Source organism: Salvelinus alpinus, chromosome 10, assembly GCF_045679555.1.
Source record: "Salvelinus alpinus chromosome 10, SLU_Salpinus.1, whole genome shotgun sequence".
Classification (NCBI taxonomy): domain Eukaryota; kingdom Metazoa; phylum Chordata; class Actinopteri; order Salmoniformes; family Salmonidae; genus Salvelinus; species Salvelinus alpinus.
The window spans coordinates 21,092,587-21,115,989 of NC_092095.1; the positions used below are offsets into that span (position 1 = coordinate 21,092,587).

Sequence of the window (23,403 nt, forward strand, 5' to 3'; positions counted from 1 at the left end):
CCTTTATTTAACTAGGCAAGTCAGTTAAGAACAAATTCTTATTTACACTGACACAATCAGTACAGTGTGTGTGCGTGTGGTGTGTAAAGCTACGAGAGCTCACGTCAGAATTACACCTAGGTGGTGTAAAGAATGGAAGATCTTCTGTGCCAAGTCACTGTACAATTCCACCACTAAGGGGTAATGATTTTAAGGTAATTTTTACTGTATCCATATGTACTATAAACCTGAAAGCACATAAAATACAAGGAAAAGCACACACTCAAGTTTGACAATATATTTATTGTAAAATATTTACAAAGGCTCTAGACTTGTTGTAAGGTGATCAAAATGAAGGTATCAGAAATACATTGACAGGTAAGCTACTGTAGGTCCTTGATCAGTCTGAGTGTGTACAGCATGGAGTCCTTCCACATTCCCCATCCCACAGAAACAAGAGGGTCCCCCTTTTATGGTTCATCTTCATCAGCTGGACAGGAAAGACAATGAACTCCAGGAACCTTCAATATTTCAACCATTCATATACTCAGTGCAGGTACTTTCATGTACAATAGAGAGAAGGAAACTGGTGTGAATGTTGAGCAGCATGGTTTTCTTCCCTCAGTGTCCCCCTGCTGGCTTGAAGTAGTTATGTAGCAGATGAAGGACGCTACATATACACACACTACATCACCAAAAGTATGTGGACACCTGCTCGTCAAACATCTCATTCCAAAATCATGGGCATTATTATGGAGTTGGTCCCCCCTTTGCTGCTCTAACAGCCTCCACTCTTCTGGAAAGGCTTCCCACTAGATGGAACATTGCTGCGGGGATTTTCTTCCATTCAGCCACAAGAGCCTTTGTGAGGTCGGGCACTGAGGTTGGGCAATTTGGCCTGGCTCGCAGTCGGCGTTCCAATTCATCCCAAAGGTGTTCGATGGGGTTGAGGTCAGGGCTCTGTGCAGGCCAGACAAGTTCTTCCACAACGATCTCGACAAACCATTTCTGTATGGACCTCGCTTTGTGCACGCCGGCATATATCTTTAAGATTTCCCTTCACTAGAACTAAGGGACCTACCCCGAACCATGAAAAACAGCCCCAGACCATTATTCCTCCTCTATCAAACTTTACAGTTGGCACTATGCATTGGGGCAAGTAGCGTTCTCCTGGCATCTGCCAAACCCCAGATTTGTCCGTAGGATTGCCAGATGGTAAAGCGAGATTCACCACTGCTCCAGAGTCCAATGCCGGTATGCTTTACACCACTCCAGCCGACACTTAGCATTGCACATGGTGATCATGCAGCTGCTCAGCCATGGAAACCCATTTGTTGAAGAACCAGACAAACAGTTCTTGTGCTGACATGGCTTCCAGAGGCAGGTTGGAACTCGGTAGTGAGTATTGCAACCAAGGACAGACGATTTGTTTGCACTACGCACTTCAGTGGTTCAATTCTGTGAGCTTGTGTGGCCTACCACTTCTGGTACCGCTGAGCCGTTGTTTCTAAATGATGTTTCCACTTCACAATAACAGCACTTACAGTTGAATGGGGCAGCTCTAGCAGGGCAGAAATTTGACAAACTGACTAGTTGGAAAGGTGGCATCCTATGACGGTGCCACGTTGAAAGTCACTGAGCTCTTCAGTAAGGCCATTCTACTACCAATGTTTGTCCATGGAGATTGCATGGCTGTATGCTCAACTTCATACACCTGTCAGCAACAGGTGTGGCTGAAATAGTTGAATGCACTAATTTGAAGAGGTGTTCACATACTTATGTATATATAGTGTATCTATTAGGCGAGCAAGCACGACTGTCCATCTTACTCCCAATATATACAAATAAATTACATGTCCAAATATGTACTCTAAGCCCATGTCGCACCCCCCCCCCAAAAAAAAGTTTATACAAAAATCTGTGAAAACATGAAACTTTTTAAACAGGCAACAACCGTACAAATCATGTTCTACATTAAAACAAACAAATGGAAATGTGTAATTGAGAACTGAGTTCCATTATGGAAGGAGACATTTCAATAGTACATTTAGGAGAGTCAAAGGCATTTAGTCCCATACTTCACATCAATCAGAATTCCACACGGTCTATGTGGAACTTTGTGCAAGCAATGCAAAGTATTTACACTTAGCCAATCAACCCTACAGAAGGCACTTACTGTTGACAAACCATCACATTGACAAGGCTAACCAAGATGGTCTGTCAGTTGTTCTGATGCCCCCTTCATTTCATTAAGGCAGCAATGTAGAAGATCCTGGTTTCTAGGCAGGAATGGTTTGTTGTAAAGGAATGGTTGAGGTCTATCTACTCCATACACAAAAATAGAATACATTTTTCAGTATTATATTTCATTTTTTACTGCCCTAGGGTTATTATTGATTGGATAACCGTATCTACTATTTATGTTTTGATTTATTTTTCATTCCTTATGAGGTGCACACTGTACGGAACACCGGAAGAACTATCACTGTCAATCATTGTAGTTTGTGTGTGAAATAATCCTGTAAGGGATGGGTTGCCAAATTGTGTTGACACAAAAATGAAATGTCATTCATATCCACAGAGTGTACAAGACATTAGGAACACCTTTGTAATATTGAGGTGCACCCCCCCTTTGCCCTCAGAACAGCCTCAATTTGTCAGGGCATGGACTCTACAGGGTGTCAAAAGCATTCCACAGGAATGCTGGTCCATGTTGACGCCAATGCGTTCCACAATTGTGTCCTTTGGGTGGTGGACCATTCTTGATACACAAGGGAAACTGTTGAACGTGAAACCCAGCAGCGTTGCAGTTCTTGACACACTCTAACCGGTGCGTCTGGCACTTACTACCATACCCCGTTCAAAGGCACTTAAATATTGTCTTGCCCATTCACCCTCTGAATAGCACACATACACAAGCCATGTCTCAAGGCTTAAAAATCCTTATTTTACCGGTCTCCTCCCCTTCATATACACTGACTGAAGTGGATTTAACAAGTGACATCAATAATGGATCATAGCCTTTACCTGGATTCACCTGGTCAGTCCATGTCATGGAAAGAGCACATGTTCCTAATGTTTTGTACACTGTGTACATCCCTATTCACAGCATAGAAATAGTTTAAATAGAATGCCTATAAGAAGTCATTTTATCCTGAGGGGGGACAAACACCATGACAAAAACACAACTTATATTAATTTGAATATTAGATAATCTCTTACAATCATTTAGAAAACGAAACCCTTCTTTACAAATTGCACTGCAGAAAATGTAATTCTTAGTGCACTGGAACAGTAGGTTGATTTACAAACAAAAAACAATAATTTTGAGATACTGCTGAATGCTGATCAGTAGAAAGGCAGGGAAATAGCACTTGTCTACATGTGTGTAAATTTGATGCAAATTCAAACCAACAAGAAAGAGAAACCATCATCTACAAACACTCCCACTTCGGTACCCTGTCAACAGACAGACTGGTGTGAGTGTGTATGAAAAACAAATAACACCAACAAATGCCATTGTTATGTACCCTTTTGTAACAATCACTCTCGATCCTAATCTATCCTTCTCTTAAATCCATTTACAGTGCACATCTCAAATCATGCTCAGTCAATCATGAGTAGAAAAGGATCATTCATTGGTCCGATTATCAGCTTGAAAAAGTAAAGTAAAATAATCAGCTTTGGTTCATTCATGCTTCTCTAGCCCCTTTCTGCTTTAAATGAGCAAATCTTATTCACTTAAGTCAGATGGCCAGTTCATATATAATATGCTTGATATGAGAAAACTCTCTCTTTTGATTGAACTGCCCCAAACAATCATGGAAAAAAGGGATTAAACAAAAGAAAGTACTCCGAGCTATTGAAGGAGTAATACTGGAATCTGTAGTTCTCTTAGAAGCCACCAGGTGGGCACATAAGGTCTCTCTATACGCGGTCCATATAGACATACGCAGAGCAATATCCATGTATGTAAATCTATGGCTCTGGCCACACCCTTATCAACAGAGGAACGTTAAGTGCTCATATATTGGAAAATGTTTTACATTCCCTCCATTAGATAAATCTTGTTTTAGACATTTCAGGAAGGAGGGCTAAAAATAAATCTGTGCAAGAAGATGGAATGTATAACTACATTGACCAAAATGGAGAGTAGACCAAACATTCAATGGCATGTAATTGATGGAAGTAGGCGCTTAACGGAACCAAATAATAAACTTAGAATAAATCCAACTGCAATGAATCCTTAAAAGTATATCCGGTCGTCACCGTAGCGTTTTGTTTTGAAATCATTTTTGATTGCTACACATCGCCCACTTTAATTTCCAGTCAGGCAGTGGGTGCTTGGAAGTGTTTGTCCCTACATGAGTCCACAGCAGGGCTCCTTAGTGTTGTTGGAGGTGTCCTCCTCTGGGGCTTGTAGTTTGAGCAGGGGCGGGTCTCCGCTGGCTGGGGTGAAGTACACAGTGCCGGGGGAGGGCACCTCCTCTGTGCTGGGTGTCTCCTGGGCGGCTCCGGACGGGGTCACCTCCTGCAGAAGGGCGGGAGAAGGGGGCATCTCCTCTGGGGGGGGTGGGGCTGGGTACTTGTTGAGCTTGGCTGCGGCCCGCTGGCGTTTCAGGTCCGCTAGTGTCTGGTGGGATTTCTCCCGGGTCATGCTGTCCCCTGCCTCCCCAATCCCCGATGCAGGGCTCAGCTGGTAAGAGGAGCTGCGGTCCATCCGGCCTCCGCTCCACTGCTCCCCTGGGACTGACGCTGACAGGGCCAGGGGCATCCCACCGTTCCCCAGATTGAACTTCCTCTCCCCTCCCTCGTCATCCTCCCCCCTCAACATGGCACCTGCAGCCTGAGAGAGCCAGCGCAAGAGAGTTAATATGACACATTCACCTATCAACTCTGAACCATATCTATTCTCAGTGTTAACTGAACATGGTAGCAGTTTGTCCTGGTGTGGTTGCTATGACAGGAGTAATACAGTACCACTCACCATGGCAACATGCTGGTGGAGCTCGTTGTCGGTCTGTCTGTCCTCGTCGTCGTCCTGCGGCTCGGCTTGTCGGCCTCTCTCCTGCCACACCATGGCCTCCTTGTGGTGCTCCCGCCGGTACAGGCTGGAACGCTCATTGATGCTCACACGCCGCACCACCTTACTGCTCAGACGGACGACAGAGAGAGATACTGTAGATACAGCTACAAGCTGAGGGTTTTACCTGTGTCTAAACAAAACCATTATCCTCTCCCCTCAAGCCTTGAACTAATCCTCTCTCTTGTCCCCCCCCTCACCCTCTGCTGCCAGTGCTGGAGGCTCGTCTCTGCAAGGTGCCCTTGTGTCGGTCCCGACTCTTCATGATGGCGTCGTGTTTGTGCTTCAGCTCCATCAGCTTGGCTCTCACCTCCTCGTCCGCACACACATCTGACAACACAACAGAGTCAGGACATGTCATCCCATTCAGGATTTCAGTCCCTCTGAAACACGTTTATGCTGTGTCTGGACAACAATTATCTACCAAGACAACAGTAAGGTAATCTATACTGTCCAATCCTTTTCTGTCATTGCCCTTCACGTCTACACAGTCTCTGAGGGGGTTGATAGTTGTGTTCTTACCCAGCGGCGTCTCTTCCAAGACGGACTTGGTGTTGAGACTGGCCCCATGAGCCACCAGCAGCTCCACCATCTGGACCTGGGGAAACAAGACACACCAGCATGTTCAGGTTTTTCAGGCAATACAGCCATTTAGCATAGCATGGCATATTTTACATTTTAGTCATTTAGCGGACGCTCTTATCCTGAACAGGAGCAATTAACGTTAAGTGCCTTGCTCAAGGGCACATCAACAGATTTTTCACCTAGTCAGCTCAGGGATTCAAACCAGCGACCTTTCGGTTACTGGCCCAATGCTCTTAACCGCTAGGCTACCTACCACCCATAGCATGACAGTTGAGAAAGGGGGACGTAGCTTCATTCTAAACTGTTCTGAGTGCGGCAATACCGACCTGTCCCCAGCAGGAGGCGGCATGGAGTGGTGTCCAGCCGTCTGTGTCCTTCTCCTCCACTTTGGCCTGGTGCTCCAACAACAGCTCCCCTACCAACAGGTAGCCGTTAGCCGCCGCTAAGTGCAGCTGGATGTGAAGTGAGACAGAGGACAGATTGTTACATGGTTAACCTTTTATACCAGTGGTGAGGTGAATCTATGGATTATAATATGAGACTAGAAGTTCAAACCTTAGTGCTGTTTGTAAGTAATGTATTTGAACAGTTATTCCCAGCCAAGTGTGTTTTCAGGTGTATTTTAAGGTTTACAGGGGGGGTATTCAAAATCCTACCCTACAAGGTCCAGAGTACTTCTGGTTTTATCTGATAATTAATTGCACCCACCTGTTGTCCCAGGTCTAAAATCAGCGCCTGATTAGAGGGGGGAAAAAAATTAATAAATTTAAACAGATTACAGTGTCTCACCAGTGTGGCCCCGTTGTCATCCTGAGCGTTCAGGTCCGCACCACTCTGGACCAGCGCTCGAAGGTCCGTCAGCATCTCCATCTCCTTAGCCCCACGACACTGGTTTATACGGTCCTGGGTTATACCTGCACAGGAAGTCAACACAAGACCATTTGACTAGGACTGATTTTTAGTAAGGGTCATGGTGGGGATCGCAACTGGGAAGAGAAGGGCTAGGTAGCTAAGGATGAAGGCTCAAGGCTGTAGTCATGGCATGAGAATGATTGGAAGTAGTTGGGAATGCAAATAGAGGAGAAGGTTGTGGAGAAGGAGGATGTCGAGTTGGGTTCTGACCCTGCTCTGCCATGACCATCTCTAGCAGCTCCAGCGTGGCCTCGTCCTCACAAAGGTCATAGGGCATGTTGCCATCAGCGTTGACCGCCAGCAGCTCTGCACCACTGGACACAGACAAGGAGAACGTTACATCAGGAGACAGGGACTCATTACACCAGACAAGGACAACGTTACATCAGGAGACAGGGACTCATTACACCAGACAAGGACAACGTTACATCAGGAGACAGGGACTCATTACACCAGACAAGGACAACGTTACATCAGGAGACAGGGACTCATTACACCAGACAAGGACAACGTTACATCAGGAGACAGGGACTCATTACACCAGACAAGGACAACGTTACATCAGGAGACAGGGACTCATTACACCAGTGGCACATGCATCACCATCACATGTAGCTGCAGTACAGTATATTCACTGACACACAGTGGTCATTTACTGTAGTAAATGATAAGGATGTCCTGGAATTGTAACCATATGTTTATATGATACGATAGTGTCTATGAAGAAAGGCTAAGAATAGATTTTGGGGAAGTTCAACTAGAGGGCCGTGTCCAAACTCATACTTAGTTACTCAAACTTATTTTTCCAAGTCTAAGTAAAGTAGTACATTGTAACTGTGTGTACATTTCTGTGACCAGCAGTACAGCGAGAGAGTGTGTCACGTTTAAGTGTTTCTAAATGTGACTCACGACTGCACCAGGAGCTGCACCAGGGCTGTGTGTCCACAGGTGGCAGCAGCGTGGAGCGGCGTCCACAGCTCACTGTCACAGGCGTTCACACTGGCCCCGGCGTCCAACAGACACTGTACCAGCTCCACAAAGTCATCAATGCAGCACTGCAGGGGGAGCAGACAGACAGACAAACCAATGAATACATGCTCACCTACAGTGTTCTACCATCAGTGCAGTGTTCACTGCAGTGTCAACTGAATTTGCATAGGCCCAGGCCTCCAGTCGTTTACTAAGTAAAACACATTCACTTTTTTCAAAGGGAAGAAATAATTATAGCTAGTACTTATAAAGAGAACATTGTGCTCTCTAGTGACACCCATGTGTTTACAGTGTGTGTTAACGTGTATATGTAGGGTCTGTGTCATTTTGACTTATAAAGAGAGCAGTGTTGTTTCTTGGTGGTGTTCGTAGACCTTTCCAAACAACACAGCAGTGCTACGAAGGGAAGCATAACTAAACTTATCCTCCCCAATGGTCTAGGAATGTAAGCAAGAGCCTTGGTCCAGAGCAGCAGTTACATGTCTAGCCCTAGAAGCAATGTGAAAACGCTCTACAGTGTTTACATAAACTGTGATGTTAGTTAGACCAAACAGACAGATAGACACAACAGACAGTACTTACAGTTCTGAGAGCTGACAACACAAAACAATGCACACACAGGCTGACCTGTTGGTGTGGGTGGTCACAACTGTCTGTACCTGGTGTGTGTGTGTGTGTGTGTGTGTGTGTGTGTGTGTGTGTGTGTGTGTGTGTGTGTGTGTGTGTGTGTGTGTGTGTGTGTGTGTGTGTCTGTGTTTAAGAGTACATTTGAGTGTGTGTGTGAGTTTGCACCTGGTGCAGGGCAGTGAGTCCGTCCTCGTTGTACAGATCTGGACTGACTCCACCGTTCAGCAGCTCCCTCACTGCAGAGAAACACAATCACAACAGCGTGGCCGTTACTCACTAAGATATGCTACGAATCCTAACTTCAGATAGCCTCTGCTCTTGTAATGCAGGCAAAAGTTAGTTACGAGTGACCACTATAATTAGCCATAATCATGTGTGGAAACAATAGCACCATTGAAACCAAATGCCTGGTCTGATAAGTTTAGAAGTATGACGCGTCTCACAAAAAATATGCATGTACACAAGTACAACTTTTAACAATTTCCATTGAACATTTTACAAAAACACATTTACTTGAGGAACAGTGCCGATCCAAAGTTAGGTAACAGAACGACAGCACAAACAGTCTGTTAACAATCATTGGTTTTTGTTTAACATACATTTTAAAGTGAAAAATCAAAGTCTCAGCATCACTGTTATTGTGGAATTGCCCTTGTGTTTATAGAGTAGTTGTACTGTGTAATTAATGCTAGGCTACTTGGAAGAACAGCAACCATAACAACAGTGAGGGTTATTTAAGGCCCTAGGAGGTGTGCTCTATGGCCAATATACCACAGCTAAAGGCTGTTCTTAATCACGACGCAACGCAGAGTGCCTGGACACAGACCTTAGCCGTGGTATATTGGCCATATAGCACAAACCCCCGAGGTGCCTTATTGCTATTATAAACTGGTTACCAATGTAATTAGAGCAGTAAAAACACATGTTTTGTCATACCCGTGGAATACGGTCTGACATACCACGGCTTTCATCCAATCAGCATTCCGGGCTGGACCCACCCAGTTTATAAAGTGGGACAACTTCTATGGCTGGTTTCCCAGACATGGATTAGCCTAAGCTTAGTCCAGGTCTAAAACCCTCTTTTAATAGTGATTCTCCATTGAGCATGTTTTTTATTCCAGGACTAGTCTTTATCTGTGTCTGGGAAACCAGCCCATAGTGGTGTGCTGACTGACTCACCTTCCTCCAGGTCATTGCGGGCTGCAGCCTCCAGCAGGGTGATGTTGTTGGGGAAGACCACCCTGCGCGTGCACCCCTTGTTCTTGTCCACTTTCTGTCCAGCCTTGCTACGGGCCGTATCCTTGTCCATTTGGGCCCAGCCCTTCAGCTGCTGGGCACGCCGCTTCTGGGCGTGTTTCAGGCGCTCCGTGGCACTCAGACGCCCAACCGTGGCCATCTCACCGAGCAGCTCGCCGTGCTCCGCCATGACACACCACCGCCCACCTCAGACTTCCTACACCTCCCGTTTCACTGTTCTGATCTGGTTCTGGGTTTATCAGTTGAAAGTGAACGCAAAAATAATCAAAGCTGCTGGAAGGTCAGGTGGCAGACATCTCCAAGGTGTAAAGGTCCAAGTCGGTATTCTTTGTGTGAGTAACAGAGAATCAATCTCTCTTCCATGGGTCTATATGCTTTAAAGACTATGTATGGAAATTCAAGACCTGAGAACCAACTGGTTCTTACTCTAGATCTTTATGGAACATCTACTGCTGGAACAGATCCATCCAGATTACTTTGAACCACGATCTGTCCTTAAATCCTGTGTTCCTTCCTGTATTCCTCTGGGTTGGAGGGAGGGGGACCAAAACAGTGACACTACTTCGCCTCTGCCCCCGTTAGTGCCAGCAATGCAACCATTGATGGTTAGGCCTACACTCTCTGGGAAGTGGACCCAACACAGAAGTCCCCAGGTGGGAGTCCATACTGAGAGCTGTGGTGCAAACCTTGAAGTGAGGTGGTTACTTAGAGTACAAACTCAGCAGCTAAGAGGAACCAGGTCACATTGTTCAATGTGAGAATAAAATATAAACAGAGATTTGGACTAATACTGCATAGAGCTTGTTTTTAGAGTGCAGTAGTATGAGAGAATGTAAGGGCAGGGGTTGGTCAGAGGTGGGGGATGCATGGGGATTGGATCACTTCTAGTCCCTTAATAGGCCACTGCAGGTGGTGCTTCAAGAACCAGGAAGAGTCAGGCATCAAAGCGTCTCAAGAATCCATTGTGCTTCTTAGAATACAGAACATTCTACTCCCTCCCCTGACACCTGCAAACAGAAAGAGAAAGGGGGATACCTAGTCAGTTGTACAACTGAATGCATTCAACTGAAAATTTGTCTTCCGCATTTAACCCAACCCCTCTGAATCAGAGAGGTGTGGGGGGGCTGCCATAATCAACATCCACGTCATCGGGTGGAACAGTGGGTTAACTGCCTTGCTCAGGGGCAGAACGACAGATTTTTACCTTGTCAGCTTGGGGATTCGATCCAGCAACCTTTCGGTTAGTGGCCCAAAACTCTTACCCGCCAGGCTACCTGACAGAGGGAGAGAGTGTGTGTGAGTGTGATATTAAGAGAGAGACAGAGAGAGAGCCCTGTTACAGTAATGTACACAATCTGCCCTCCTAAGCCTGTTCTCTGGAAGCTGTACGCTCCCTATCCTCCACTCTTCACTCCCACTCCTCTATCCCAGGGAAACCGGAGATGGGACGCCTTTCATTAATGATTGACACCCTGCCTGCCCTGCGTATGCCCCCTCAACTTCAGCACAGCACACTCTGTGGTTGGTTAGTGTAAGAGAATGGATCAGGAAGGGATGCTGTAGGGTGTTAATTAGTCAGGCTGTAGTACTAGTAACTAGACAATGGTTTGGGTGCTAAGTGCTAGGCTAGCAGTAGCCCTCATGGCTGTCACCAAGCCCTCTGTCCCTCCCTTTCCATTTATCCAGGTAAGTAACATCTCACACCAACCGCTCTTTCCAGGCACTTCATCCATTATTTAGCCTGGCCTGTGAGTCGCTGAGAGGAAGGTCAACTAGACGCACTCAGGGATATAGAGGGAGCAGTTGCTTACGGGCAGGCCCAGCGCAGACAGAGACCACTCCAGTCACAGAGGCCTAACAGAGGGGACCAGGTCTGGGACTGGGAAAAGACATAAAATATCTTGTAACATGGACAGGAAAGATGGCATCACAAACACATGGCATTTTTGGCTACATTCAAGTATACCTATGGTGAAACTACAGAGACAACTGTGTTGTGACCTTACTGCAGCCTACAGCAGTGGTAATCAACGTCGGGGTCGCGACGAACTGCAGTGGGGTCGCCAACATTTAAAACAAATTAATGAGACAATATACAATCGTTATTGAGAAAGATAATTTGAAAAATGTATTGATTTCTTTTAATTTGGAATTTAAGTTTATTTGTTGATGTAAAAATCTAAATGTACAATGTAAATGTCTGGGGGGGTACCCAGAAATTCTGGTAAAAAAAAAAAAAGTGGTCCCCACTGAAAAAGTTGGAAAACAACTGGCCTACAGCATAATCTTTCCATAATTGTCATTCCCAAGTCTTGAATGAATAGACCTGCTTTAGGGACACTTATGTCACTATGGCTTCAAACTATATTTAGGATGACCTTTCCTTTGTCAGTGCCCAGACCACAATGTAAGGATTTCCTTGGATTCAAATCAGAATGTTTATCCTACACACACTAACAAAGTGGCACAGAGTATACCGGTATTCCTATTAAAATATGAGGCCCTACTGCAATATAGAGGCCAGGGCCACACCTTGCTAGATCCCCAATCACAGAGAACTGAACTTTGTTCCTAAACAAGACCTAGCTACAGAGACACCAAGCAGCCATAAACAGACAGACACCTGCTGCTGACACAGGCTGTCGCTGTCTAGTGTGTCCACACTCCACGGAACAGCTTGTAATCAGTGCACAATAAGAAACCGGAGGGATGGTGCCCAGTTTCCACTACAGTAAACACAGAAAGAGAATCATTATTTACAGACTCTTAAAGTGATGCTCTAGAACTTTGTATAATTTTAGCCAGTAGTGTTGAAAGTGGTGCTCACGAGCCAAAATGGGTACTCGTTTTTTGTGTACCACATCATCCAATTGTGTACTACGTCATCCATTTTGTATGATATGTTACGAATCCAATTTGTACAATATGTTACGAATTTGTTGTGCTTAAGATCCCAGACTCCATCTTTAAAGATGGAATCTGCCGTAGGCGCCGCCCCACCACTTGTTTTTGCTGCCGATCTGAGGAGCGTCACGCATTATGGTAAAAAAAAAAAAAAAAAAAAAAATTAAATACATTTTTTAAAATGGTGCTCTTCTATCAAGAGTGCAATGAAAAAAGTGTTGTTTTCAGTAACTTCTTTGTTGTTGTAATACCACAAATGGACGTGACAATTTCAGCATTAAGGATTCCAGCTTTAAGGAGATTTGGGAAGAAGATCCCCTCAATCCCTTTAGGATCAGCACAGAAGAACTAAACACTTCAGGTAAATCATAACGCTTAAAATAAAAAAGAGCACAAATCAGCATGTGACAAAACAGTCTTATTCAACACCACCAGTTGTAGCCAATAGCTAGGCCTGTATTTTAATGTACTTCTTTCATCAGAATGTAACAAAAGGGATGAAGTGATGAAGACACACAGAGAACTACTGGTCTGTATGCGTTTGTTCTCTGAATCACAGATCATTGGCCGACCTCACTTGGAACACACAACTCCATGGGACTCAGGGACATAGCTTTCTATGCATGTCTTTGTGTGTCATCACTCATCTTTCTGCGTCTCTGTACTGCTGAAAGTCGTGAGCCTGTTCAGTTGCAGTGTGTTCAGCCTGGTCTGTGTGAGTGTGACAGAAGTGATATGTGATGTCGTAGCAGTAGGCTACATCTTTGTACGTAAAGATGGCTTAATCACAAAACCTCTAACTTCCGCTTCCTGCCTAATCTCATTGTTTTTGGCTGACAGTCCTCCCAGTAATGCTGTCAATCACCAAGGAGATAAACACCACCACTATATCTTAAGACCGTTAGTGACCATGAAACCTAGGCTATTTAAGTCACACTTGAACAATGGCAATGAAACCTACACAAAGGGTCTCCTTTCACCCTGAATAGCCAGGAGAATAGGCCTAGATCTCAACTGATGATAACAATAAAAAGAGATCATGCTCATATTTCTGTGAAAATACTGTGCCTGGTGTCTCAAAGGTCATTTTGAAAGTGATAGCTGAATTACATAACCTAACATTGATATGAACTCAGGGCTCTGCCTGGGGTCAGGAAACATGTAGGCGCCTATGGATCAACTTATGACCCTTTGTGTACACACACTGAGGTTGAGCCGGATGGAAGATATCCTTTATAGAGCGAGTTACAGAGTGAGTTTTAGGCCGGAAGGACATCCTTGCCTGTCTGTTGCAGTTGAAATGCGAAACATAAAGCACACCAAGTCACAGCCAGTCAGTCGAACAGCGAGTAAGTCTGGAACAGAATGTGTACTTTAGCCCAGCACAGACTGGCACAGTGGCCCACAGCGAGGTTTAGCACAATAACAGCCACTGTACCTCCTCAACTCAGAGAACCTCTCTACCCTGTAAAGGCATCCACATGCTTCCCAGACGAAACAGTTCGGTAGAGTTCATGCATATATTATGACAACATTTTGTGACGTTTTTGTTTTGGACTTCGGTGAGGGTTTCTGGAGGCAAGCCGAAGTTCGGAGCTGAAGTCGACGCCCCTTCGTCGACAGTAGGGATTCTTTGTTGTTATTCAACGAGAGACGACTCGTTTTCATGCACATTTTTTCATTGACAAATACTGCACCAAACATCTTTGTTAGATGTAAAATCTCTTTTGTAAAAACGTCAAAAATAATGTCAGATTTCTTGAGTCATCTTATTTTGACTGACACTTCACAGCTTGGGTCTTGCCAAAGATAATTCACAAGTCAACCTTACCCTAACAGTCTTCCACAGAAATGACTACCTGCAAATCAGAGACTTCACGCTGTTTCATGTACATTTTAAAATATATATATATATATTAGAAGAAAAAAAAAAATCTTAAGAAGCTAATTCATAAAGTTCCATTTTTACAACATTCTTTCCGGGAGAAGTCTTTTATATCTCCCGTGCACATGCCGGTAAGTTTAGGAGTGGGAGTGGTCGTAGGCAGATATGGGTTGACGCTTACTTTAATAACTCTATTGAAAATACACCATCACAGAAATCCATTATGCATTTGTTTAGGCAGCTCCGATGAAACATAAGATTAACTAAATGTATTTTCAAAAGAATAGCATATTTTGAGTTTAATTAAGTTACTGGTCTGTGCAGTCTACATGTGACTCGTGCCAGGAAACTAGGTGTATGTTGCACGTCCACTACTTCACAGGAGAGGCATTTGAACGTAAATATTTATTATGTGAGTAATTGTAGTCCTGATGTCCAGAAGTTATTTTCGGATATAAGAGACAGCAACATTATATACAAAATAAGTTACAAACAATGTAAAGAAACACAATTGGATAGATATGCCTTCTGGAACATGTGAACGTTCTTGTGCCTTAATAACAAACTTCTACTCCATCCATAAATAAGATTAAAATAGATACATTACGAGCCTAGTTGGTTTAACCACGGAAAAAGGCAGGAATCTTCCCGCTAGCCATGATTGGCTGAGATAATGTATGGGCTGGACATGCCGGGAGATGAGTTTGGATTGGTCTGCCATGTAGCGAACTTCTGTCTATAACGTGAGCTGTTCAGTATGTGTTGACAGTCCTTTCTACCGCACCATTTAAAAAAACATTTTTTTTTATTTTTCACCCCTTTTTCTCCCCAATTTTGTGGTATCCAATTGGTAGTTGTTACAGTTTTGTCTCATCACTGCAACTCCCGTACGGACTGGGGAGAGGTGAAGGTCGAGAGCCATGCGTCCTCCGAAACACAACCCAACCAAGCCGCGCTGCTTCTTGACACAATGCCCATCCAACCCGGAAGCCAGCCGCACCAATGTGTCGGAGGAAACACCGTACACCTGGCGACCGTGTCAGCGTGCACTGAGCCCGGCCCGCCACAGGAGTCGCTAGTGCACGATGAGACAAGGATATCCCTGCCAGCCAAACCCTCCCTAACCTGACAACGCTGGGCCAATTGTGCGCCGCCCCTTGGGCCTCCCGGTCGCGGCCGGCTTAGACCACTGCGCCACTCGGGAGGCCTACCACACCATTTAAAAAAATATATATATAACGTTAGCCACCGAGAACTACAAAAGTTTTGCTACTTTTCTCAACAACATTGTTGCCATGAATTTAGCAGGCACTATTGACAGATCAGTTGGACAATGTGATGGTCTACTTTCTGCACACGCCACTGTCACTGTGAACTGGAGTGACTTGGCACAACGCTGGCCAAACAACATGTAGCTACAAACAAAACGGAGTTAAATGGTTCCAGTCTGCCGTGAAGCGTTCATCCATGTATACGGGTAAGAGTCCAGCTACATTTTCAGATATAAGTTTCTAATTTAGTCAGAAAGTAATTTTTATTACAAGTTAAAGTATACTGGCTCGCTAGCTAACCCTTTGTGTATGATCTGTGTAGTAATATTATTTGAATCAGAAATCCATTTGCATTGCTAGTTATAGCCTAATGCTAGCTAGCTAACATTGAACCTAGTTTGTTAGCTTTAGCTACCTGCAGATTCATACTACAGCTATGACAATGTTTGTATTGGTAGTAGTATGAGGTGGGATTATGTCGGTTCATTGTTTAGCTAGCTAGCTACGTCTGAACAAAAGACTCTACTTAGCCAGATGATTACATGACCCATCAAGTTAGCCAGGTGTGTCTGGCGGTGATTACGGCCATCTATTGTATATCGTGAACATGTAGTGACCCCATCCACTTAGCTAGATGTGGTTTGGGGGTGGTTATAGCATTTCCTTCACATGACTCATCAATTTAGATAAGTGCGTCGGCTAAGCATCATCTAATAAATAAAATATGTATAAAATATTTTTATCTGGACACTTTCCGTTTTTGACATTGCTACTATGCAAGTAACCACTTCACTGTACCATTAACACCTTCTGTATCCTGTGCATGTGACAAATAAACTTAGATTTTATTTGATATAGCGTGTGTTTACAACATGGCCTCACATATGAACCCTTAAAGAGATGGGTGGGGCTAAGGCTTAAGAGGATGTGAACGATTCTGAATGGGTGTAGACAAAGAAGAGCTCTCCAGTAGGTGTCCCAAAAATATTCAAGGACCATTTTCTCAAAAGTGGGGATACAAGTTTATCAACATTCAAAACAGAATTACTTTCCCATTGTTCCTCAACTGTAGTGTATGATATACCATTTTCTAGCTGAGTCTAAAATACAAATGATATTTTCCCCCACACAACTTGCGTCACAGGAACATGTGGAACTGCTGTAATATAAAAAATTGATATTTTGAAACAGAAACCAAAAAAGCTGGACAGAGGAACTCTGCCTAGAAGGCCAGGATCCCGGAGTCGCCTCTTCACTGTTGACGTTGAGACTGGTGTTTTGCAGGTACTATTTAATGAAGCTGCCTTTTGAGGACTTGTGAGGCGTCTGTTTCTCAAACTAGACACTCTAATGTACTTGTCCACTTGTTCAGTTGTGCACCGTGGCCTCCCACTCTTTCTATTCTGGTTAGAGCTAGTTGGCTCTGTTCTGTGAAGGGAGTAGTACACAGCGTTGTACAAGATCTTCCGTTTCTTGGAAATTTCTCACATGGATTAGCCTTAATTTCTCAGAACAAGAATAGACTGACGAGTTTCAGAAGAAAGTTCTTTGTTTCTGGCCATTTGGAGCCTGTAATCGAACCCACAAACGCTGATGCTCCAGATACTCAACTAGTCTAAAAGGCAAGTTTTATTGCTTCTTTAAAATCAGAACAACAGTTTTCACCTGTGCTAACATAAATTGCAAAAGGGTTTTCTAATGATCAATTTGCCTTTTAAAATTATAAACTTGGATTAGCTAACACAACGTGCCATTAGAACACAGGAGTGATGGTTGCTGACAATGGGCTTCTGTACACCTATGTAGATATTCCACACAAAAAAATCTGCCATTTCCAGCTACAATATCCATTTACAACAATAACAATGTCTACACTGTATTTCTGATCAATTTGATGTTGTTTTAATGGACCAAAAAATGTGCTTTTCTTTCAAAAACAAGGACATTTCTAAGTGACCCCAAACTTTTGAACGGTAGTGTGTGTGTGTATATACACACACACATATACATACAGCCGTCGGGTTATGAGTAAAGTAGGCAATTTAACATAGGAGTAACGGGAGTACCCTAGCTCGCCGTGTGTATATATGCTGCCTCTCGGTTACAGTTACTACTAAGCCGAACTTTACCACAATCATGACTAGGTTGGTTGGTGGAAATAAAAGTAGAGGCTTTGTCAACCATAAATACCTTTCATATATAAAGAAAAGTCTGCAAAAAGTTGGCGGGATGCTGAAGTTGGCAGAAAAAAGCACCTTGGTTTTAAAGTTTAGTGTGTGTGATGGCTGAGTGGCTATTAATACAGTCGATAGAGGAGGGAAGATTAAATCAGGGATCATTTACTGGTAGACTGGGAGGGACGCTCTCTCCTCGATCTCAGTTCATTTAGGCAACTGGGCATATTTCAATAGATAGTAAAACAAACTGTACTCTGGCAGCAATCAGATTACAGTTTATCATAATTTTTTTATGGGCATACCACTGGGTAAGCCTACTGAACTTTTCACAACGTCACCCTAGCCATACCCAGTATACAGGGAAAAATATATAAATGCAACATGTAAAAAATGCCACTAACAAAAATGCCACTCTAAAATGTGCATGTCAAACAACACAATGCCACAGATGTCTCAAGTTGAGGAAGTGTGCAATTGGCATGCTGACTGCAAGAATGTCCGACAGAGCAGATGTCAGAGAATTTAATGTTAATTTCTCTACCATAAGCCACCTACAACGTCCTTTTAGAGAATTTGGCAGTACATCAAACTGGCCTCACAACCGCATACCACATGGTGTGTGTGTGTGTGTGTGTGTGTGTCTGTAATAAAGCCCTTTTGTGGGTAAAAACTCATTCTGACTGTCTGGACCTGGCTCCCCAGTGGGTCCGGCCTATGCCCTCCCAGGACCATCCATAGCTGCGCCCCTGCCCAGTCATGCGAAATCCATAGATTAGGGCCTAATTTATTTATTTCAATTGACTTATTTCCTTCTATGAAGTGTAACTCAGTAAAATCTTTTAAATTGTTGCATGTTGTGTTTATATTTTTATTCGGTATATTAAAAGCTGGATAGGAATTTTATTTATCAGGTTGGGCATGCACCACACAGAACGTACTGCAACTGCCTCTGCAACGCAATGCTTCAAGGCAAACGCAGCACTCCATTGGAAATGAATGTACTTCTGATGTACCAAAATGCAATGACGCATTTCTCAGATATCAAATTATATTTCAACAAAATAATGTTGCGGGAATGCTAATCTTATTGGTCTCTAACAGAAACTATTTCATAACAATCTGAGATGGTGGGTGTCGAAATCCTCTTTCTTGTGATTTTTGAGGTGGAACGACCCAGGTTATAGGCTTCTGGGCAGCCTAGTTTGGTCACCTGCGTTCTTCATGTATCATCGGTGTACTTTGAGTTTGGTCGGTAAATGCTTGAAACTGTTTACAGGAGAGCCACCATCAATGAGTCATTGACTCAGCGTGGGCAGGGAGGGCCGGTGGTTCTGTGGAACAAATCACTCAGTGACTGGCCCTCACTATGAATACTCACACATTCATATGTGTTTGGTCTGGTTTAGTCCCCAAGTGAAAAAGCAAATGACTTAATTTGCCTACAAATCATAAAACACATTTGTGCATAAATGAGTTACAGTTTAAGGCCTACAGAGTAAGGTTTTCAAAAGGACTGTTATAGGTCAAACAAAGGGATTACTTAATAACCAATAGGCCTAAGTATTTGGTGAGACAAAGTCAATGTCAAAATATGTTTGAGATCTGATTAAAGCAGCGTTATAGGCGATAAGATTAAATAAAGAAACATAGCCTAAGTTGGTAGTGCTACAGTCAGAATGATATAGGCCTAGTTGACCATACCTGTAGGCTAGATTTAGGCCTAAATCGTATTTCTGTTCCATCAGAGGACAGAAAGAACCAACCTTGCCTGACAACTCAAACTGAATTATTCCGCTGCTCTAGCGTTCTCAAATACTTCACTGAGACTGACATCATTGAAGTCATTAGTGGTGAAGTCAAAATGAGGGGTGTTGTACAAAACAAAGCCATCAGCGATTGGAACATCTTTAACCAATCAGAGTATCAAAGCCAATGAAGAATTCTCAAAACCCTGCTATACCCACGTGTGTTCTGGCTCTGACCCAACCCATCGGTTTCTGGGACCAATTTTCCATTCTAGAAATCATCAGGGAGGTTCATCCAGAATCATTGGGCATGGCGTAGCATTTGGGCGTAGCGTTTTGCCAGAGAAAAGAGTTTGGGTAGCCAGGCAAGAACCAACCCCATGTACACTGTGTCTATGTCTTGTGGCTTTCATGTAGGCTAACAATGCTGAATCAATGGTTGGTGTTATGGAATGATCCTGCCACTTGAACCACTGCCCAGTGGTGTAATCTCCTGTCAATATTCCTAAAGGCTTTTTTTCCCATCCCCAGCTTCAATGTGCAATTGGTTTAATGTGCAATTAAAAAGACAAAGCTGAGGAAGAGAGAGAGATCATTAGGCTATATAATAGTTAGAGATGGTTCAATGACAGCCAGGTTAGTAAAGGCTATACTATCTGGCTCCTTTGAAGAATGGACATTGTTCCCAATGGTTAGGCCTATATTGATTAAGGCAGAGAAAATAGGAGCTAGTGTTGTTTATTCAATAGTTGGATAAGACTTGATTAAGTAGGAGTCTCTTTCCGTTCTGTATGAAAACTGTGCTGCTCAGATAAAATACCTTAAGAACCTTACCTTCTTTCAAAAGAGTGGCTGACTCGTTCAAAAGAGTCAGCCACTGAGCAAGAGCAGAAGTTTACATAGGCCAGTGTGTGTGCCATGTCACAATGTGGCCTAGGATATTGTGTTCTCAGATCTCCAGAATCTGAGATAGCATACAGTTGTGAGTGCAGCAGCATTGTGTGCGTGCTACTCAAGTACATGTACTAGTTGTAACTAGGGCTGTGACGATTGTGGAATTTGGGGTAATGATTAATTGTCATGCAAATGGCCAAGGTTATTGTCATAATTGTTATTTTTGTTGACATCTTTTTGTTGTTGCTTGTAATGCATCTCTGACAAATAGCTACGAGAAACCTAATTAATACAACACCGCGGTCTAAAAACGAATGGTTTTGACTGCTTGGAACTTTTTTAAATTAAGCTGTTCTGCTCGTAAAATGACTACGAACTTGACCAACTTCATGTAAAAATGTAAAACTGCTATTGGGTAAATTATATCTACTTGAATATAATGTTGATCCACCCCCCCTTCTCCTAAAATTAATATGTATTAAGACCATTTTTTTGTCTTGTCCATAATTGTCTGTTATACGATTAATTGTGCCAGCCGTAGTTGTAACTTTTAGATATCTCTAAGCACAATAAGAAATGTGACCTGCTTGCTTCCTCTCTTTCCTAGAAAGATTCTTAATGAAAACAAATAAAATGGAAGTAAACAAATAAATGGAACACGGACCTTAGTGAAGGGACTGCCACCATATGAATGAGAAAGGCACTTTGCATCTTAAGGCAGTGGCATTTTTATAACATAAACTCTATGGTTGCTATCCTGTTGGTCCTGGACACACAAAAAAACACTAACATACAACTCATAAAGTCAGACTTGCAGAAGAATGCATGGACAAATTCCACCACACAGCTCATAAGTGGCTAAACTTAGAATAAAGACGAACATTTCTATTCGAAAGTAAGGCATTACATGTATGCATCTATCTAGGCTTCTTTACCTAGTACCTAGCGAGCAAAACAACAGTTCTGCACCATATTGATTCATAACACTGAGTAGGCACTGAATCATGAGCTATTAAAATTGCAAGTAAACTGTTTAATGAATTGAACATGTTAACAACAGGTCTACAATCATCTAAAAAGTTGTCCACCAAAAATAACAGGAAATGCTAAATTGCAGTGGTCTTAAGGGATAGGTCCATTCTATTAATTAAGTTTCTATGATTGAAATGCCACCCACCCACCTGTTCTCAACCGATATGTCTGATGACAGACCAATACATTAAAAGCCTTGAATAGTAAGCAAATTCTGCTTCACTGGGTAGATGTTAGTAGATTACTAGCACTCTGCAGCCAGGTAACACAGGCTAACTAGCTAGGATGCTGGCTGCCTGGTTTCACTGAATGCGAGTAATTCAGTCAAAAATAGACTATATTATATTCCGGTCACATAACTCTGTAGCTAGCTGCTGAATAAGTTGTGACCATAAACAACTATTTTTCTAATATCGCTTATCATAACCTTCTAACCTCCAACATGCCCGCTCTATCTGTGACAGCAAACTGTTAGTCATTAACATTTTGTAATGCCAATTAATTAGCAACCCAGTCAGGTAGCATCCACGCTAGCCTGCTAACGTTAGTTAACACAGCTCACTTATCCGTCCTCATTCAGTCCCGGTAAAAGTTTGCTTTGGGTAACTCAAATGTCAACCTTCAAATGTATTGGAGATTAAAAACAAGACTTGTTGCTTACCTGTGAAGTTAATTCAGTCTGACAGCAGCACGAACTCGTATCCGTGTTCTCAGCCCGACTGAACCCGATCAGCTGTTTTCTGTCCCCAACCCTCCCGGGAAATGCTTGTCCATAACAACCGCTGCGCTGTCATCGAAAGGTGCCCACTAGAGGGAAACATTGCTCAGAGCAAACTCTAGAAATGTAAATGCTGTAAACCGAGTGCAATGTTTACTATGGGGCATAACTGTAATGTATAATGACTCTCACCAAACAGTTTGACAACAAAATCCTACATAAACTTAGTCTCACATTTTCTGACCTTGTCCGCTAAAATTCATTCAAAATAAAAAATACTGCAGCCCACCTGGAGCATCTGCGTATGCTCCATATAATGTACATCTAAATGTATGTTTACAAAAAAATATGGACTCGTCATCAAGGGCAGAACATTTCCCCCAATGACATACACTGTAAAAATATAGCCTACCAAAATAATAAATTGTTGAAGGGTCGTATGAATTCAATCACTTTCTGACCGCACCCCTTTAGATTTGAACAAAACCTTCCAAACATGTTTGGTCATGGTAGAGGTCAGAAAGTTACTTTTTGGAACTGAATGCCAAAACATTCAGGAGAAAGAGGTGCTCAAAGTCGACCCATTTTGCATACCCCACACTACCATGAGACTTGCCTGACTACTCAAACTCCTTGCGCCGGCCAAACGCTACGCCCAGGGACGTTCGTTTCTACTCCTCAATGAAGTATGTAGCGAACATACAGTGCATTCGGAAAGTATTCAGACCCCTTGACTTTCTCCACATTTTGTTATGTTACAGCCTTATTCTAAAATGGATTAAATAAAACATTTTCCTCATCAATCTACACACAATTCCACGTAATGACAAAGCAAAAACAGGTTTGTGTGTAGATTGATGAGGGGGAAAAACTATTTAATCAATTTTAGAATAAGGCTGGAACAAAACAAAATGGGGAAAAAGTCAAGGGGTCTGAAGACTTTCTGAATGCACTGTGGAGCAGCAGAATAATTCCTTTTGTCGTCAGGCAACCACGACACATCCATGTCTTAATCACTGAGGAAGATTAACGGTTGAGTTTAATAACATTTGAAATCTTAGAAATAGTGTTGAAAAACACAACATTGTAATTTAATCTTCAACGTCAATTATCAAAAAAAGTGTGAACTCTGATTTTGGTCATTTTCAGATGTTGTAGCTTAGACCCTATTTTACAATGTCTGAAGTGTTTGTGTTGTGCCCATCATCGGTTGAGAACAATGATGTATATAAACCATTATATATAAATCATTGGTTGAGACACAGTATTCTCTTAAATACAGGGTGGGTGTCATTTCAATAACAGAAAAATAATGAATAGAATGGACCTATCCCTTAAGACTAC

The 23,403-nt window shown here is 43.0% G+C and overlaps 1 protein-coding gene across 4 annotated transcripts; it reads right to left on the reverse strand.

The window, feature by feature from the left end:
* Positions 1-262: 262 nt before the first annotated feature.
* On the reverse strand, positions 263-22,433 carry LOC139531683 (protein phosphatase 1 regulatory subunit 16A-like). Of its 4 annotated transcripts, XM_071328360.1 has the most exons (13): positions 22,003-22,433; positions 11,245-11,312; positions 10,638-10,707; positions 9,356-10,440; positions 8,342-8,412; positions 7,469-7,614; positions 6,770-6,873; positions 6,437-6,561; positions 5,974-6,099; positions 5,585-5,660; positions 5,263-5,392; positions 4,967-5,129; positions 263-4,825 (listed from the first exon to the last, which is right to left on the reverse strand). In XM_071328360.1, the coding sequence occupies exons 4-13, from the start codon at positions 9,600-9,602 to the stop codon at positions 4,340-4,342; spliced, it is 1,674 nt and encodes a 557-aa protein (XP_071184461.1). In that variant the 5' UTR covers positions 9,603-10,440; positions 10,638-10,707; positions 11,245-11,312; positions 22,003-22,433; the 3' UTR covers positions 263-4,339. The 4 variants fall into 4 exon arrangements, with proteins under 4 accessions (XP_071184461.1, XP_071184460.1, XP_071184459.1 ...); XM_071328359.1 differs by lacking the exon at positions 11,245-11,312; XM_071328358.1 differs by having other exon boundaries at positions 10,638-11,312.
* Between the last annotated feature and the right edge of the window lie 970 nt (positions 22,434-23,403).

Bases quoted from the DNA above. Each gene is read 5' to 3' on its own strand.
- LOC139531683 (XM_071328361.1), bottom strand. From the start codon at position 9,602: ATGGCGGAGCACGGCGAGCTGCTCGGTGAGATGGCCACGGTTGGGCGT. The intron at 8,413-9,355 runs GTGAGTCAGTCA...GTTTCTCTGCAG, and splicing joins CCGCAATGACCTGGAGGAAG to TGAGGGAGCTGCTGAACGGT. The intron at 4,826-4,966 runs GTGAGTGGTACT...TGGCTCTCTCAG, and splicing joins TCCACCAGCATGTTGCCATG to GCTGCAGGTGCCATGTTGAG.